Below are 18,410 nucleotides of genomic sequence, written 5' to 3'. Positions count from 1 at the left end.
TTGCATATTCTTGTGCTTGTCTCCTGGTGTGCATTGGCAGGAGTTTCTCAAGGTGTGTGCGCACCTCACAGTAGAAATTCATGGGGTAGAATAAATCTATTTCACCAGATGATGTCGAAGTGTTTCTGAAGTGCTCTGTTCCAATTCATACTCCCACCAACAATATGTAGTCTAGTGATTCCATACTTAATAGTGTCAGATTTAAAATATTTTACTGCCGGGCGCGGTGGCTCACGCCTGTAATCCCAGCACTTTGGGAGGCCGAGGCGGGTGGATCACGAAGTCAGGAGATCGAGGCCATCCTGGTCAATATGGTGAAACCCCGTCTCTACTAAAAATACAAAACATTAGCTAGGTATGGTGGCACGTGCCTGTAATCCCAGCTACTCGGGAGGCTGAGGCAGGAGAATTGCCTGAACCCAGGAGGCGGAGGTTGCGGTGAGCCGAGATCGCGCCATTGCACTCCAGCCTGGGCAACAAGAGCAAAACTCCGTCTCAAAAAAAAAAAAAAAAAAAAAAAAAAAATTTTACTAATAAGGGTAAATCTGAAACTGTACTTTAATTTTCATAGATTTATTGGCCATTTCAGGTTTCCTCTTTTGTGAAATACCTGGTGCTTTGTCCATTTCTGCTTTGATTGATCGGTGTGTGGGTTCATTTTCTGGATACGAATCCTTGGTCAATTATGTGTTGCAAATATCCTCTCAGTCGGATTTGCCTTTTACTCTCTACAGCAGCTTCATGGTTCTCATTAACATGATCAGTTTGTATTATTTGTGCCTCAACACAAAATATCTTTCCCCAGTGTCATGTAAATGCTCTGCCATCTTTTTTTTTTTTTTTTTTTTTTGAGACGGAGTTTCGCTCTTGTTACCCAGCCTGGAGTGCAATGGCGCGATCTCGGCTCGCTGCATCCTCCGCCTCCTGGGTTCAGGCAATTCTCCTGCCTCAGCCTCCTAAGTAGCTGGGATTACAGGCATGCGCCACCACGCCCAGCTAGTTTTTTGTATTTTTAAGAGATGGGGTTTCACCATGTTGACCAGGATGGTCTCGATCTCTTGACCTCGTGATCCACCCGCCTCAGCAAAGTGCTGGGATTACAGGCTTGAGCCACCGCGCCCGGCTCTGCCATCTTTTAAAAGCTGTGTGGTTTTGCCATTCACATCCAAGACTCTGATCCATTTGGAATTGTTTTGGACTTCTACATACGTGTATAAGGTTATGGTCCAAATTCTTGTTTCATAAAGATAAGCACCAGCACCATTCATTGGGAAACCCTTTTTTGTCCTGATCTGCATGGCCCCCTCTCAGGAAATGAGCGTCTGTATGTGTGCAGGTGTATTCTGGAGTCTGTTTGGACTCTTTGGTTGTTGTATTGATCTCTGTGCCAATGCTACACTTCGAGCATGCTTTATACTACTCGTTATCTGGTAAGGCTAGTCCGCTCACCTGCTGTTTAGGAATGTTTTGGCTATTCTGGCCCCTTGTTCTTCTGTTTTCCAAATGTTCCTTCTAAGGCTAATTGAATTTATAATTAGGCCAGGAAGACATAAACAAAGTTGTTTAAGTATGCTGATGAGTAAACTTGACAGTAAATGTGTTCAGTTGAAACTTACTTGGTCATAAAGGTCATAAAATTTAGATCTGAGATGAGAATTTTATGCTCTTACCTCCTCTTTACCATGCAGTATCTGCAAACTGTATTAATACAGATAGGAGTTTAAACCTGTTTGGTTGTGCTGTTTTTAATCACAAATTTAATTAACATTGAACTTGGACCACTTCCCTGAGCAGTAAAACAGATAATGCTTGGCCAGTGAAGCCACATTAGACTATAATTAGATCTCATGAAATAATGGCCTAGAATTATTTTAAGTGCTTGTAATTTTTAGTAATATGCAGGCTCATGAACAAATCTCAAAAGGGAAACTGTGTGTGTGTGTGTGTGTGTGTGTGTGTGTGTGTGTATATATGCTGATCACTGTTTATTTAGGGAATCTTAATGTACACATTCTGCCTGGGAAACTGTACTGTTTATTAAATAAAGCAGAAAATGAGAGGAATCAACACAGAGGGAAATAAGGTCACCAGATAAGGCTTGTAAGCTATTGCTTCCTGTTCTGGGTAGCTCTGCAATCCACTCTGAGAATTTTACTCCCCCTACCCAGATTGCAAATTTCCCATTTCCTGTCACTTATCTCTGCCATCTCCTCCATTCTTGAGCTGCCAGACCAAAACAGTTCAAACAGATAAAGACACACTTAATTTGCTGAAGAGAACAGAGCTCTCTGGTAAACAACTTCTTCCTGGATCTTACTTTGTAGAGACGACTGGAAATTTATCAGCAGAGCTAAGTGTTGGAGCAACTTACTGTTCCACGATCATTAGGTCTACACTGATGGAGCAAGTCAACTTATCCTTGCCTTTCTTCCGCAATCTGTAGGGCAAAAAGAGGTGATGATGCAATAGCTACAAAAACATTGTTAGTGATGGATTTTTGACTCAGTGTCTTTTTAGAATTAAGTAGAGATAAGATGGAGCTGTGCAGGGTTATCCATTCAGTGTCAGTGATACAGTATGTCACAAAGGGATGGATTTCAGAACGCCCTGTGCTCAGACTTTTGAATGATTGAAGTGATGAGTGAAGATGTTACCATGTTTTAAGTGATGAGTATAAAACAGTGGTATCCTTTATCAAACTAGTTATTTATTTATTTATTTTTTTGAGATGGAGTTTCACTCTTGTTACCCGGGCTGGAGTGCAATGGCGCAATCTCGGCTCACCGCAACCTCCGCCTCCTGGGCTCAGGCAATTCTCCTGCCTCAGCCTCCTGAGTAGCTGGGATTACAGGCATGCGCCACCATGCCCAGCTAATTTTTTGTATTTTTAGTAGAGATGGGGTTTCACCTTGTTGACCAGGATGGTCTCGATCTGTTGACCTCGTGATCCACCTGCCTCAGCCTCCCAAAGTGCTGGGATTACAGGCTTGAGCCACCGCGCCCGGCTATCAAACTAGTTATAAGGGTGGTTGTTCACGATGGCTCACACCTGTAATCCCAGCACGTTGGGAGGCCAAAGCAAGAGGATCACCTGAGGTCAGGAGTTCAAGACCAGCCTGGCCAACAAGGCAAAACCCTGTCTCTACTAAAAATAATAAAAATTAGCCAGGTGTCGTGGCACATACCTGTAATCCCAGCTACTTGGGAGGCTGAGGTAGGAGAATGACTTGAACCCAGAAGGTGGAGGTTGTAGTGAGCTGAGATTGTACCATTGTACTCCAGCCTGGGTGAAAGAGCAACACTCTCACAAAAAGAAACCCAAAACCAAAATTTAGTTGTAAGGAATAGAAATGATCTTACATCACTGATCATTAAAAGCATCTTAATAAGATTCAACATTAAAAAAAGTAAAAATACGCCGGGCGTGGTGGCTCAAGCCTGTAATCCCAGCACTTTGGGAGGCCGAGACGGGTGGATCACAAGGTCGAGAGATCGAGACCATCCTGGTCAACATGGTGAAACCTCGTCTCTACTAAAACTACAAAAAATTAGCTGGGCATGGTGGCACGTGCCTGTAATCCCAGCTACTCGGGAGGCTGAGGCAGAAGAATTGCCTGAACCCAGGAGGTGGAGGTTGTGGTGAGCCGAGATCACGCCATTGCACTCCAGCCTGGGTAACAAGAGCGAAACTCCATCTCAGGAAAAAAAAAAAAAAAAAAAAAAAAGGGAAAAATACAGTATACAGAATGAAAACAGTATAGTCTGTGACATACTTGCTTTTTGGCCTCTGTAAGAGCATCAAGAATGGCAAGTGGCTTTTCCCTGATAAAGTTAATGTCTCTAGCTCCCTGACTTCGAAAGTTCAAGGTGTGTAAAAAATCATTTGTACTGAGTTTACTGATTAACTTTATCAGGGGCTTCCAGCAAGTTTCTAACCTGCTGATTTAAGGGCGAGTTGGAAGGGAGCTAGGTTGGGGTCCTGTCACCAGTGCTTTCATGTCCACATGAGCTTCAGTCGCACAGAACTTTAATCTAAACCAAGGTTTCTGCAAGTCTCAGTTGGCATTCTTCTCACAGACCTACGTTCTCTATCTAGAGAAGTCACTACCAATAGAGTTCTCAGAATTCATGAAGCATTTGTTTTTACTACTACTAGATAGGGAGAGGATTGGCCTTGGCAGCAATCATAGCTGTGTGACTTTAAACAGGTCAACTGGCCTCTTTGAGCCTCATATAGAAAATGAGGAGGCTGGATTTTATGAATCCTTGAGAGAATATGAGCACTCAGCATGCTTCCTATTGCATAGTTGGTGTCTGGAAAAGAGTTAGTTTGCTCTGTATTAGACTATATACTAAGGCTACAAAAATTCTTAGTTCTAATAATAATTCCTTTGGTTATTTGGTTTGGTTAATAATTTGGTTATTTCCAAAATAACCATCATTATATTCAGTAAACCATGTATAACTGATCCTAAGTAGAAACCATAGCACTGAGATCCAGTCCTCAAGGATGTAATAATTTGTTAGGGGCAACAGAATGATTCCTCTTTAGTTCCACGAAGGGCAAAAGTCAGTGGCAGTTCAGAGGAGGGAGTTTTTGGCTGCAAGGAAACTTGAAAGTGTTTATGGAAGGAAGGAAGATCATTTGAGTTTTTCTTTTTTTTTTTTTAAGAGTCTTGCTCTGTTGCCCTGGCTGGAGTACAGGGGCGTGATCTTGGCTCACTGCAACCTCCGCCTCCTGCGTTCAAGCGATTCTCCTGCCTCCGCCTCCCAAGGAGCTGGGATTACAGGCATACACCACCGTGCCCTTTTTTTGAGACAGCGTCTTGCCCTGTCACCAGGCTGGAGTGCAATGACACAATCTCATCTCACTGCAACCTCTGCTTCCGGGGTTCTAGTGATTCTCCTGTCTCAGCCTCTTGAGTAGCTGGGATTACAGGCATGTGCCACCACACTTGGCTAATTTTTTCTATCTTTAGTAGAAATGGGGGTTTCACCATGTTCACCAGACTGGTCTTGACCTCCCAAAGTGCTGGGATTACAGGCGTGAGCCACCATGCCTGGCCTCATCTTTGTATTTTTAGTAGAGACAGGGTTTCACCCATCTTGGCCAGGCTGGTCTTGAACTCCTGACCGTGTGATCCACCTGCCTTGGCCAACCAAAGTGCTGGGATTACAGGCAGTTAAGTCACCATGCCTGGCCCAATTGAGCTTTTTCTAAAATGCTAGACAGATGAGGTGTGGCCAGGTACAAACTGGAAGAAGGTAGAAGACTAAAGACATTCCAGGCTGGGTGCGGTGGCTCACGCCTGTAATCCGAGCACTTTGGGAGGCCAAAGCGGGTGGATCACGAGGTCAAGGGATTGAGACCATCCTGGTCAACATGGTGAAATCCCGTCTCTACTAAAAATACAAAAATTAGCTGCGCATGGTGACACATGCCTGTAGTCCCAGCTGCTTGGGAGGCTGAGGCAGGAGAATTGCTTGAACCTAGGAGGCAGAGGTTGCGGTGAGCCAAGACTGTGCCATTGCCTGGGTAACAAGAGCAAAACTCGGTCTCAAAACAAAACAAAACAAAAACCAAAAAAAAACAACAAAACATTCCAGACTTGGGGAATAACAGGGAGATGGATGAGTGCAAAGTAGAGAATCTGAGCAGCCCAGCTGGACTGGAATGCAGAAGATTGTTGGGAGATAAGGAAGAAAATGTGGGCTGGGAGACCATATACGACCTCTGAGCACTTTACTCTGGCTTTTATCCTGTAGCAGTAAGGAGTTGGAGCTGAAATGCAGTCAGCGCCATGTTGGGGCTGGATTAATCTCAAAATCACTGGGAGGGCAGTGGGGCAAACCAGAGGTGGGGCAGTCAGCATGGAGGCTATTCTCACTTGTGTGGAGGCCATGGGACTAGAAATGACTTGAATAGGTGTGGTTTCAATTAAATATGTTTTGGGGCTGTTAGTAAGTGTGCAAGTTGCTGACTTGCAAGTTCATGACTGGCATAGTCACTTACTAAAGATGAGGAAAGGGAGTATATTTTACAATGTTTAGTGGAAAGGTGGTCTTAGATTTTGGAGCAAGGCCTGTTACGGCTTTAGAGTCCAGGGAAAAGTCATGGAGAAAGTGATCACAGCCTTGTCTAAGACGGTGCCATACTACAGCAGGCACAGGACAAAAGCTGAATCAGGGTGATGGTGGCAGCAGTGATGAGTAAAGATGTAAGGCTGTGTGAGGGAAAATCATCAGGAATTGGTTTAATTACATGCAAAGGGTAAAGGGCTAAAAATCTGAGTCTTGAATGAGGAGGACAGTAGTGATTGGGAGTAAATTCGTCAATTTTTTTTTTTTTTTGTAAACTAACAATGATTTTTTTATTTAAAACAAATTCTGCCACAGCCTTCTATTTAGAAGTACATTTCTAGCCAGGTGCGGTGGCTCAAGCCTGTAATCCCAGCACTTTGGGAGGCCGAGGCGGGTGGATCACGAGGTCAAGAGATCGAGACCATCCAGGTCAACATGGTGAAACCCCGTCTCTACTAAAATACAAAAAATTAGCTGGGCATGGTGGCGCATGCCTGTAATCCCAGCTACTCAGAAGGCTTAGGCAGGAGAATTGCCTGAGCCCAGGAGGCGGAGGTTGCGGTGAGCCGAGATCGCGCCATTGCACTCCAGCCTGGGTAACAAGAGCGAAACTCCGTCTCAAAAAAAAAAAAAAAAAAAAAAAAAAGTACATTTCTACCATTTAGATACTACACATTCATTTTTAAGTATTAAGAAAAATGAGGGCTTTGCAATGGAGGTGAAAGACCGTCTAGCTTTGAGATAAAGTACCTCTGTCTGGCGACACTGTGGAATAACTAGCCAGTTGTTCTCAGAAAACAACATGTAGGAAAAGCATTTCCAAAAGGCAGAAGTTCATTTCTACAAAATTAATACTTTGTAAACATTAAAAATAAGCAGTACAGAAGAAATATTAAATAAAAGTTTTGCTTTTATTTAAAATAAAATGTATTTATACAGTCTTTGAACCATGGATTATTGGACAATACTGGTAATCCATGCCTCCCTGGCACCCTTTTGGGCTATGTGAGCTAGGAATTTTCTGACTAGCACCAATACAGATTGTAACAGCGCAACAGACTAGAACATGGCCAGTCCAGGCATTAGAGTTAAGGACATTGTGGCAAATCATGATCAAAATGAAGTCATTCTTAATTTAGTAGATATTAAAACTGCGTATTAATTATATCTCTTAATGGCATTTAATTAATGCAGAGATGCTACATGTAAGCCATTTGCTAGTTGTGAGTAGTTTTTAAAAAACTGTACAATTTTATAAAATTTGTGTTTGTACATTAGTTACACAAAATGCATACTTCATAGAACTTTACTTCATACTGTAATGCAAAGAGTTGCATATTTTAGGCAGACAGTGAATATGCTGGTGAATACTAAAAGTGTAATACGATATAGTGTAAAAATAAAAACACAAGACAATATACACAACATGCTTATTCAAGGACAAAAACAAATCAAGCACAACAGACTAATAGCATTTTCCTTCAAGGTCAAACACAATGACATTATTAAATATCGGGCCTCCTGCATGCCTGATTTATTTGGGGGTAGGAGGAGGAAATAAATGGCTACCAGAAGGATATTTTAAAACATGATATCAAATTAAACATACACTAAAACACATGCATTAGACATGATAAATAGACTTCATATAGGTTAAGCCCTGGATAGCTTTAAAATAGATGGCTTGTTTCTTATAGTTTGGCTAGCTTACAACAGTGATGGTTTATTCCTGATTTGTCCGCTGTTTTTCAGTATTCAATTCTTGGCCCTAAGGAATGTGTGCCAGATTCAAGTTTATTATATCATGATAGATTAATGTTCGTGCTTGTTTAGTGCACATATTAACTGGTCTGGTAAGGCAAAGAAGTTTTCATGATAAAATAATACATTTCAAGCTTACTTTAATTAAGCAGCATATAACGAACAGCTTTTAAAGTTAAATATTGTTATGGCCGTGGAGTTTCATTACACAGTATTTCTATTCACACCCAACCACTGGTAAGTTTGTAGAACATCTCTTCATCTAAACTCTCATTTTGGTCTTTTGCACGTGTGGAGAGAAATATGTAGCCACCAATGAATTCATGAACCACTTTGCAATCTACTTCAGTACAAATGAAGGACAATCGTACTTCATCTGCAAACTCTACGGTGACCTGGAACAAAGACAAGAACCATCAGTGCTGTCCCAAACGCCAGGTGGGTGGCTCCACACACAGTCTGTCCTATCACAAAATGCTTGCCGATCCTCAAATTATTAGCCTGTTTAAAACCTAAACTAGTCATGCATTACGTCCCAAAGAAGAAGCTAAGTTTATTGCCCTTCCCCTACCGTTTTTAAAGTTTCATGCTCTGAAAAGGAAGACTAGGAATGCAAAGGTTTTAGGTCAGTCAGTTCTCAAATGGTCTCTGGCGATTCAATTAATGAGAATGCCTCTCTTCAAGTCCTGGAGGAAAACCTACTTCCTGTGTTTTAATATTTGCTTCACATATTTAAACTTTAGGTTTCATGTTTGAATATTTCAGAAAGATAAGATTCTCTGAAGTGACAGAAATTGATATAATAAATCCAATATGATCCTACGTCAAATGACTTATTCATAAAAGAGATTTCATTTTAAATGAATGCCCCAAGACTGGGGCAACATGATGTACAGTGGAAAATGTTCCCAGTTTTTAAGCCTAAAGCATCTGAGTCTGAACTGTTACTCTGTGTGTGGTCATAGACAATGATGGCCCTGTGGCCTGTAAACTGCAGTGTCTTCATTTGTAATGTATGGTAATCCAACGACCTTAAAAGGCTGTCATCAGGTTTAGAGACAGACTACTAATGTGAGCCTCTAGTATCATGTCTGGCATACGGTAGGCATTCAACAAATAGGAGCTGCTCTTTCTGGGTAGAGGGGCTTTATCCATTATAGAAAGACAAAAAAGGTAACATTCTAAGTAAATCATTACGTACTTAGAATTTTAGTAACTGGGCTAATTATGAAATAGGCAAATTTAAGTGAGAAATGAACAGTCAACCATGTCTGTACTTTAAGAGGCAGTGGTACAAATATCAGAATTTATAGGCCTTTTTATTCTTAATTTACTAATTTTTATCAGAAGGACTATATTCAAGTAACATCGGTACTAGTTTACCATTTTGATTTCCCAGTTTACATTCCACTGTTTCATGTTGCTGAAACGCCATGTTTTAATTGCATCTCCAGTGCTGGCATCCATCCTAATCAGTCTGTTGTATGCAATTCCAATAAGTTCTTCTTTTTTGCCCCCTTGGAACCTATAACATTTAAGAAAAGAACACTTAAAAACATGTTGTAGGGGCCGGGCACTGTGGCTCACGCCTGTAATCCAAGCACTCTGGAAGGCCGAGGCATGTGGATCACAAGGTCAAAAGATATTAGGCGGGTGTGGTGGTACATGCCTGTAATCCCAGCTACTTGAGAGGCTGAGGTGGAATAACCCCTTGAACCAGGGAGGCAGAGGTTGCAGTGAGCCGAGATTGCGCCACTGCACTCTGGTCTGGCAACAGAGCGAGACTCTGTCTCAAAAAAAAAAACAAAAAAACAACAAATGTTGTGGGGAACATGTTGGACTGCTTTTCTTGAAGTGCTCCCTAACCTTAGAAGAGTGCTATTCTTTTTTTTCTTAGAGATGGAGTCTTGCTCTGTCGCCCAAGCTGGAGTACAGTGGTGTCATCTTGGCTCACTGCAACCTCCACCTCCTGGGTTCAAGCAATTCTCTGCCTCAGCCTCCCAAGTAGCTGGGATTACAGGCACCCGCCACCACGCCTGGCTAATTTTTGTATTTTTAGTAGATATGGGCTTTCGCTATCTTGGCCAGGCTGGTCTTGAACTCCTGACCTTGTGATCCACCTGCCTTCTCAAGTGTTGGGATTACAGGCGTAAGCCATGGCACCTGGCGAGAGTGCTATTCTTAGTAGCAAAACGAACAAAATTAATTATCTTGATTTTTTTTTTTTTTTTTTTTTTTTGAGATGGAATTTTGCTCCTGTGTTACCCAGGCTGGAGTGCAATGGCGTGATCTCAGCTCACCGCAGCCTCCGCCTCCTGGGTTTAGGCAATTCTCCTGCCTCAGCCTCCTGAGTAGCTGGGATTACAGGCACGCACAACCATGCCCAGCTAATTTTTTTTGTATTTTTAGTAGAGACGGGGTTTTACCATGTTGACCAGGATGGTCTCCATCTCTTGACCTCGTGGTCCACCCGCCTCGGCCTCCCAAAGTGCTGGGATTACAGGCTTGAGGCACTGCGCCCGGCCTTATCTTGAATTTTTTAATGTAGAAATTATAAGCTTATAAAATACATTCTAATAGTCTTTGAATTCTACTGTAATATGAGTTAATGGGTTTATATAGGTATGCTTTAAATGTTTAATTTCTAATTACATGACGTAAACGAAGCAAAAATGCGGACTAAGGTTTACACATAGAACCACTGACCTTGCAATGAAGTGTGTGATGCCAAATTCAGGTAATGACTGCCAAGCTTGAATAAATCTCATCTTGGCCTCAATTAGACTCATCTGAGCTACATTCTGATGGGCTTCCAAGATTCTTGCTGTTATCTAAACATGATTAAACATCACTTTTACCATTGTATTTTCTCATGGAATAATTGCGACAAAAGATCAAAAGACCGAATTACACAGCCTGCATCCCAAAATCATATTGTAAGAGATGAAATCAGAAAATATCTGAAGCTATATTAGGAAATTGTAATAATATGTAAAATAATGATTTTTCAAAATAAGTCGTCTTAATTTTAGTTTTCATTTATCAAGAAACAAAAAGTACTATTAGGAGTACACAATTGACACACTGGAGACATATTCCAAGTGCAAACACACATGGTACTATTTTTTTTTTTTTTTTTTTTTGAGACGGAGTTTTGCTCTTGTTACCCAGGCTGGAGTGCAATGGCGCGATCTCGGCTCACCGCAACCTCCGCCTCCTGGGTTCAGGCAATTCTCCTGCCTCAGCCTCCTCAGTAGCTGGGATTACAGGCACGTGCCACCATGCCCAGCTAATTTTTTGTATTTTTAGTAGAGACGGGGTTTCACCATGTTGACCAGGATGGTCTCGATCTCTTGACCTCGTGATCCACCCGCCTCGGCCTCCCAAAGTGCTGGGATTACAGGCTTGAGCCACCACGCCCGGCCCACATGGTACTATCATAGAACAGCACATCCTAATCCACATACACATGAGTTTTAATGAAATTCAGCACTACATCTATCATCAGAAAGAATACCTGGAATACCACTTTGTAGCAGGAATGTTTGTTAGCAGCTTTAAGGTACTTGGAATCACTGTAATAATTTTTATTTTAAATTTAAATTTCACTACTGGGGTAAATTCTATGAGGGAAGGTTGTGACTATGAATTTTTTTATTCTTTTTCTTTTTTTTGGTAAATATGGAGAACTTACCAAATCTCTTATATAGCCTGGCTGTAGATGGCAATGCGAGGAAAGAAAAAAGAAGCAGAAAGAAAAAAAAGGCAATCAGAAAAAATGGCAATGAAGCAAAGAAAAAGTTGCGGTAACCTGCAAACCAAAATTCCAGCCAAAAGTCATGCAAAAAACTACTTCAGGTGGAAACCAAGCAAAGTAAATACAAGAATGAAAATGAAAATGAGGAAGCAGCAATTACTTTCCATTTAGAACACTGAGAAACACTCCACATTATTTTAGAATGTTAAATGTTACTGAAGAACCTAAGGGTAGAAATTTGTAGGGCGAAAGCAAAAAGAGCAAAGATTTCTTTCCCCTACATCGTGTACCCAGTTCTCACTGGTTAGGGTAAAGCCAATTATTTTAGTAGCAAAATAAAAGTATCCAAAAGCCTTTAAAGTCGTCTCAGATTTAGTCAGATAACATGATCCATGCACTGCTTTTCAGAAATAAGTGCAGTGCCCATCTATTTCTTTTTTTACACAAGAAAAGCAAACCCCTCAGTTACCATGTGCTTTTTGCATCCTTTTTCCTGGAAGGGAAAATAAAGAGATGCCGTATACTACATGAGGAATTTCGGCTTTATGGTATTGGTCATTTCCATCTAGATGAACATAAATCAAATCAACACATAGAATAATTCTTCAAAATTAAAAAATCTAGTTTGAGAGTCATATTATTTAAAAATACTCATAGCATGCATGTTTAGTTAATATATGTGTAACTGTAGGGAATTAAAGTAGGTTAAATATAACAGGTCATTTTCATAGACCCAAAAGAAAACTACAAGTTTATGCCCTAGTAGGGAAGAACATCCTTGTGGCCTGCACCTCTTCCCATACACTCCAGAATGCAACTGGATAGAGTTTTTTTTTTTTTTTTTTTGAGACGGAGTTTCGCTCTTGTTACCCAGGCTGGAGTGCAATGGCGTGATCTCGGCTCACCGCAACCTCCGCCTCCTGGGTTCAGGCAATTCTCCTGCCTCAGCCTCCTGAGTAGCTGGGATTACGGGCACGTACCACCATGCCCAGCCAATTTTTTGTATTTTTTAGTAGAGACGAGGTTTCACCATGTTGACCAGGATGGTCTCGATCTCTTGACCTCGTGATCCACCCGCCTCGGCCTCCCAAAGTGCTGGGATTACAGGCTTGAGCCACCGGGCCCGGCCTGGATATAGTTTAATAATTACTGAGCACTATGTCCAGTGTGACTAGTGTGGCGCTGACTCACAACAGAACTAAGCTTCTGAGTATCGCTACTTCCTAGGTGCTGGGGCAGTAACATCATGGTCACTACCTCGTGGAAACAATTTTTTTTTTTTTTTTTTTTTTGAGACAGAGTCTCACTCTTGTCACCCAGGCTGGAGTGCAGTAGCGCGATCTTGGCTCACTGCCACCTCCACCTCCTGGGTATAGGTGATTCTCCTGCCTCAGCCTCTCGAGTAGCTGGAATTACAGGCATTCACCACCATGCCTGGCTGATTTTTGTATTTTTAGTAGAGATGGGGTTTTGCAATGTTGGCCAGGCTGGTCTTGAACTCAAGTTATCCACCTGCCTTGGCTTCTCAAAGTGCTGGGATTACAGGCGTGAGCCACTGTGCCTGGCCAACAATTTGTAAGTCTATGGCAGCAAAGTGTGGAGGCTCACGCCTGTAATCCCAGCACTCTGGGAGGCCAAGGTGGGTGGATCACTTGAGCTCAGGATTTTGAGACCAGCCTGAGCTATGCGAGACACTGCTTCTACAACAAAAAACACAAAAATGAGCCTGGAGTAGCAGTGCATGCCTGTGGTTCTAGCTACTAGGGAGGTTGAGGTGGGAGGACTGCTTGAGCCTGGGCGATGGAGGCTGCAGTAAGCTTGAGCTATGATGGTACCACTGCGTACCAGCCTGGGTGACAGAGCGAGACCTGCTTCAACAAAAACACAAAATACATACTAAAAGAGTAACCTTTAAGTCTAGGGAGAGAAAGGAGGGTTAAAAATGTACATTTGGTGAGATGGCAACATGAAAGGCAAGGCCAGGATTTTTAGCCACGGGCCACACACAAACTGTCCTCCTGTCAGTTAAAGATGAGTCCTCATCTTTGTTCTCAGGAGAATTTACAGTTGACCGTTTCTAGTCAAGAACTATCACTTTACAGGCTTCTGAGAAAACACATAGTTGACAGTGAAAACAGCCTGTGGCAGTTCTCCTCTAAGCTCTTCTATCTCTTTGATACCTTACTGTGAAGTAACATTGGTCAGGTTTGAAATTATTTATTGCCTTTGAAGGCAAATAAATTCACTTTTAGAAGGAAGATTCTGTATAAATAATTTTAAAGTGAAATAACTAAGAATGAAAAATGAAATTAGCACTTGCTTTACTTTCCCTTTTTAACTTACAATCTACATTCCACAAAGTTCCCCGGGGCAGCATTTCCTCCATTCCTTAGTACTCCCACATCATATGACCGCGGGATCAACAGTTTGTAGGCTTATACAACCTCCGAGACTTAAAGATAAATACTCTGTGATAAAAACTTCTGAATATTTCTACCTAAATGATGTCAGACCCATATAATAAATATTTAAAGTTAAGGAATTCATAAGCATTCTGGGCATTTCATTGAGCCCTTTTAGTATGTTTTAAAATTATTCCTTAACAAAGATAAAAGCAAAATTAGATAAAAACAAAATATTTATTTTAAAGGTCCTCGTTACCCCACTCCCAAACTGAAGCCTTTCCTTTTATGGCATGATGCTGGGTACAGAGGATACCAGGCCTATCCCAAGTGAAATTCCCCTGTAAATGATCTTTTATGTTGTACCAAAAACCATTTTCCTAAGTAGCAACCCTTTTATAGTATTAATTTCCAAGGAAAAGAATTCTAAATGGAGTGGACAAAAGTGAATTTCAATGAAAATTTATCAAACTGTGTAAATGTAAAATTTTGGTTAGGTTCTGACTAGTAATGTTAAGAAAAGGCTAAAAATGTACCCTTCTAAAGTTTCTAAAGGTGGAAAAGCCAATTTCAACAAGAGTAGTTATTATAGATTTTGTTGGGAAATGCTGGCTATACTTTATGTTGCACTTACATAATTATATAAGGAATAAAATTAAGTAAGAAAGCATTGAGACCCTGCAAGTTGTTTGATAAAAGATTTTTTTTTTTAAATGACCAATTTAAACTGACTAAAGGTTACTTTATTTCCCACATGTTGAGTATCCATTATCCAAAATTCTTGGGACCAGAAACGTTTCTGGGTTTCAGATTTTTTTGGATTTTGGAACATGTGTATTACAATTACCAGTTAAGGATCTCACATCTGAAATCCAAAATGTACCAGTGAGCCATTTCCTTTGAGAGTCATGTTGGCACTCAAAGTTTCAGAATATAGAGGATTTCAGAAGTTCAGATTAGGGATATTCTATCTGTATTTTATATTCTAACCACCTGATACGAAATTCAGACTAAAAAGTTTTGTTTAAGAGGGAAAAACAAAGTTATGTACAAAATTATAAAAATGAGCCAGCAGAAAACAGAAGATGAAGTAAAATGAAGCAAGTACCTGCTTGTTCTTATACTTTTTTAGATAGCGAGGAGACACCAAACATTCAGGATTGATATCAGTCGTGATCTGCTCTGGTATTAACTGAGGATCTGGGTTTAAATGCTGCATTTTCAGAAAGGAAAGAATGTTCTGAACTTCTAAGTTGTAAGAACTGTCCGCCATGGTCTTGCCTTTGGAGGCTAATCTGCAGGCTGCCATCCAGTGTGCATACTGTTTTTCCTGGAGGAAAGAAACAATGATGTGTGCAATGCAGCACAAGGTGGGCCTTTCAAGTATAAAACATAAGGATGACTGGACAACTCATTTAGAAACCCCAAATAATTGAAGTGTATTTTTTTTTAAGACGGGATTTCACCATGTTGGTCAGGCTGGTCTTGAACTCCCGACCTCAGGTGATCCGCCCGCCTTGGTCTCCAAAGTGCTTGGATTACAGGCGTGAGCCACCACGCCCGGCTGAAGTGTATTTTTAACTGGAAAACTTACATTGTCACAACGAAGCCAGATTTCATTCATGCCCTCTGCAACCGGAATCAGGAGTTTAATGTTAAATTTTTGGCCTGAAATGTTTACATCTGGGGTAACTTCACATCCTGTAACAAAAATTTTTTAATTATTAAAATTGCGAAATTTACTTTAAAGAAATCTCAAGTCAATATAAGCAGCCCTCATTTTTGGCATCTTAACATGCTGGATTTTGCTGTAATATTTTACGCACGCATCTGCTGCACAAGGTAACATACACATTTACTTGGGAAGCTGGTATGAAAATAATTGTACTCCGCATTTTGCTTTGTAGGACGCTTTACAGCAGGGAGTACAGATGTACTGAACTAGGTGTTAGATGAGGGCATAATGGTTGGCATAAACAAGTAGGAACCGTACAATACAGGGAAGAGCTCTGCAGTCAGACAGACCTGGGTTCCAGACCTTCGTCATTTTACTAGTAATTATTATGGGCCATTTAACTTCTCTAAGTCTACACTGCCTGACCTTGAACTCTACCTCACAGGGCTGATTTAAGGATAAATAAAACAATACACATGTCAAAGCTTCCTAAAGCTTACTCCAGTTGCCCGAGAATGACATGAAATAAGCACAGTGTCATATGATCACGCAGTAGGCTCAATGAGGAAGATTTTAAACTGTTAGTAGGGCTTGCTTTTCTTCTTTTTTTGAGACTGAGTCTAGCTGTCTCCGCCTCCAGGGTTCAAGCAATTCTCCTGTCTCTGCCTCCTGAGTGGCTAGAATTACAGGCACGTGCCACCATGCCCAGCTAATTTTTATATTTTTAGTAGAGATGTGATTTCACCATGTTGGTCAGGGTGGTCTCAAACTCCTGACCTCAGGTGATCCACCCGCCTTGGCCATCCAAAGTGCCAGGATTTTAGGAGTGAGCCACCGCGCCTGGCCCAGGGCTTGCTTTTTCAATTCCTTGGCACAGAATGTAGGAAGATGATCACATACACTCCATATCCAGAACAAATGTTAAAACTGTCATTTCCCCCCTTCTGCATATTTTAGGTATTAAGTTAAACGAACACTTCAGATAAAAGAGAAGCTCTTTGTTCTCCTCCGCAAAAGCGACTCCTATCATGAATTTGGTGGATTCCCCACTGCTATTTGTTTTCTTTTTAAAATATTTACTACGTAAAAGTTTCTTCTATCTCCTTTTAAACAGGCTTTAGAATGAAGAGGATGTGTGTGACAAACTGCTTAACCTGCAAAGTTGAAATGGAGTTGTTTGAAAGTACACAGAAGTACACTGGTATTAATCCGAAGTCTTTTGCACAAGTATGATTAATAATTCAAGATGACTTACAGTATACAACTGCATAATAATTAGTCCTCTTTAAAAAAAACCAAGAAAACTAAACAGGGAGAGACGAAGTGGGTGGTAACGCAGCTACCAGGGTAGGTTCAGAGGCCCAAACACCCATTCCATGGCACCTCGGCCACCTACATCCATGGCAACCACTGGATTTCCTCAGTTACCCAATGAGTGTACTTCTGAAATGTGAAATGCAGTCAGACAATTCTGATCACAATTTCTAATCCTAACTCTTTTTTTTTTTTTTTTTTTTTTTGAGACGGAGTTTCGCTCTTGTTACCCAGGCTGGAGTGCAATGGCGCGATCTCGGCTCACCGCAACCTCCGCCTCCTGGGTTCAGGCAATTCTCCTGCCTCAGCCTCCCAAGTAGCTGGGATTACAGGCACGCGCCACCATGCCCAGCTGATTGTTTGTATTTTTAGTAGAGACGGGGTTTCACCACGTTGTCCAGGATGGTCTCGATCTCTCGACCTCGTGATCCACCCGCCTCGGCCTCCCAAAGTGCTGGGATTACAGGCTTGAGCCACCGCGCCCGGCTCTAATCCTAACTCTTACCAAACTCTTTGAGGAACCCTATCCTGCACCCGCTCCATTTTCTCCCCAACAGCAACAGAAGGAAGCAACAGCTCCCTCCTTCCCAATCCAGCCGAGCCTTCACTGGACATCAACTCCAACTGCCTAGACCCACTGTCTTCACATTACACATCCTCCTAGCCAAAATCTGCACCCTAGCTAAATAAATCCCTCTAACTGTTCCTTGCCTCCACTCAGACTGCTTAGCACTGCAAAAGGGGAAGGAGCAAGAAAAAAAGGTTTCACTAGAGATTCATGGATAGCAACCTCAACTGGGCACTTTAGGTTGCATTCCCTCTGTGTTTATATAGATATTTTCTATTCCATTTTTGTTGTTGTTGTTGTTGAGATGGAGTTTTGCTCTTTGTTGCCCAGGCTGGAGTGCAATGGCGTGATGTAGGCTCACTGCAACCTCCACCTCCCAGGTTCAAGTGATTCTTCTGCCACAGCCGCCTGAATAGTGGGGACTACAGGCATATGCCGCCACGATCGGCTAATTTTTGTATTTTTAATAGAGATGGGTTTCACCGTGTTGACCAGGATGGTTTTGAAACTCCTGACCTCATGATCGGCCCGCATTGGTCTCCCAAAGTGCTGGGGTTACAGGCGTGAGCCACCACGCCCGGCTATACGGACATTTTCAATACTGCCTATTTCAAATCTTCTCAGACATCCTATAATGTCATTTACTCTCCGGGGACAACGCCACCTCTTATGTCTACAAGGAAATGAAAGCCCAGAAGTGAAGTCCATCCATTTCCTGCCACCCTACAAGATATACTTAGCTGTCCTTGCTTCTACACAATGCAAGAGGTATCCCTTATCCTTCAGCTTTCCTATCCAAGCGGGCTGAGTTCATTACCATCGCAGGAACGCTGCTCCACCACTGAGATCCCC

At 41.7% G+C, this 18,410-nt stretch overlaps 1 protein-coding gene across 6 annotated transcripts in view; it reads right to left on the bottom strand.

Moving 5' to 3' along the window:
* Window positions 1-7,840: 7,840 nt before the first annotated feature.
* FERMT2 (FERM domain containing kindlin 2) overlaps window positions 7,841-18,410 on the bottom strand; it is a 94,975-nt gene continuing 84,405 nt past the window's right edge. For 2 of the 6 annotated variants that reach the window (XM_039469092.2, XM_039469094.2), the window contains 7 exons: window positions 15,596-15,702; window positions 15,110-15,331; window positions 12,069-12,092; window positions 11,537-11,557; window positions 10,549-10,673; window positions 9,226-9,367; window positions 7,841-8,237 (listed from right to left, as the gene is read on the bottom strand). In XM_039469092.2, the coding sequence (XP_039325026.1) occupies window positions 8,064-8,237; window positions 9,226-9,367; window positions 10,549-10,673; window positions 11,537-11,557; window positions 12,069-12,092; window positions 15,110-15,331; window positions 15,596-15,702 (815 nt within the window). In that variant the 3' untranslated portion in view covers window positions 7,841-8,063. The remainder of the gene's footprint in view (window positions 8,238-9,225; window positions 9,368-10,548; window positions 10,674-11,536; window positions 11,558-12,068; window positions 12,093-15,109; window positions 15,332-15,595; window positions 15,703-18,410) is intronic. The other 4 variants (XM_039469093.2, XM_039469096.2, XM_039469095.2 and 1 more) reach the window with 2 other exon arrangements.

This window comes from Saimiri boliviensis, chromosome 2 (assembly GCF_048565385.1).
Source record: "Saimiri boliviensis isolate mSaiBol1 chromosome 2, mSaiBol1.pri, whole genome shotgun sequence".
NCBI lineage: Eukaryota > Metazoa > Chordata > Mammalia > Primates > Cebidae > Saimiri > Saimiri boliviensis.
This window is presented reverse-complemented; position numbering and strand designations above follow the sequence as displayed.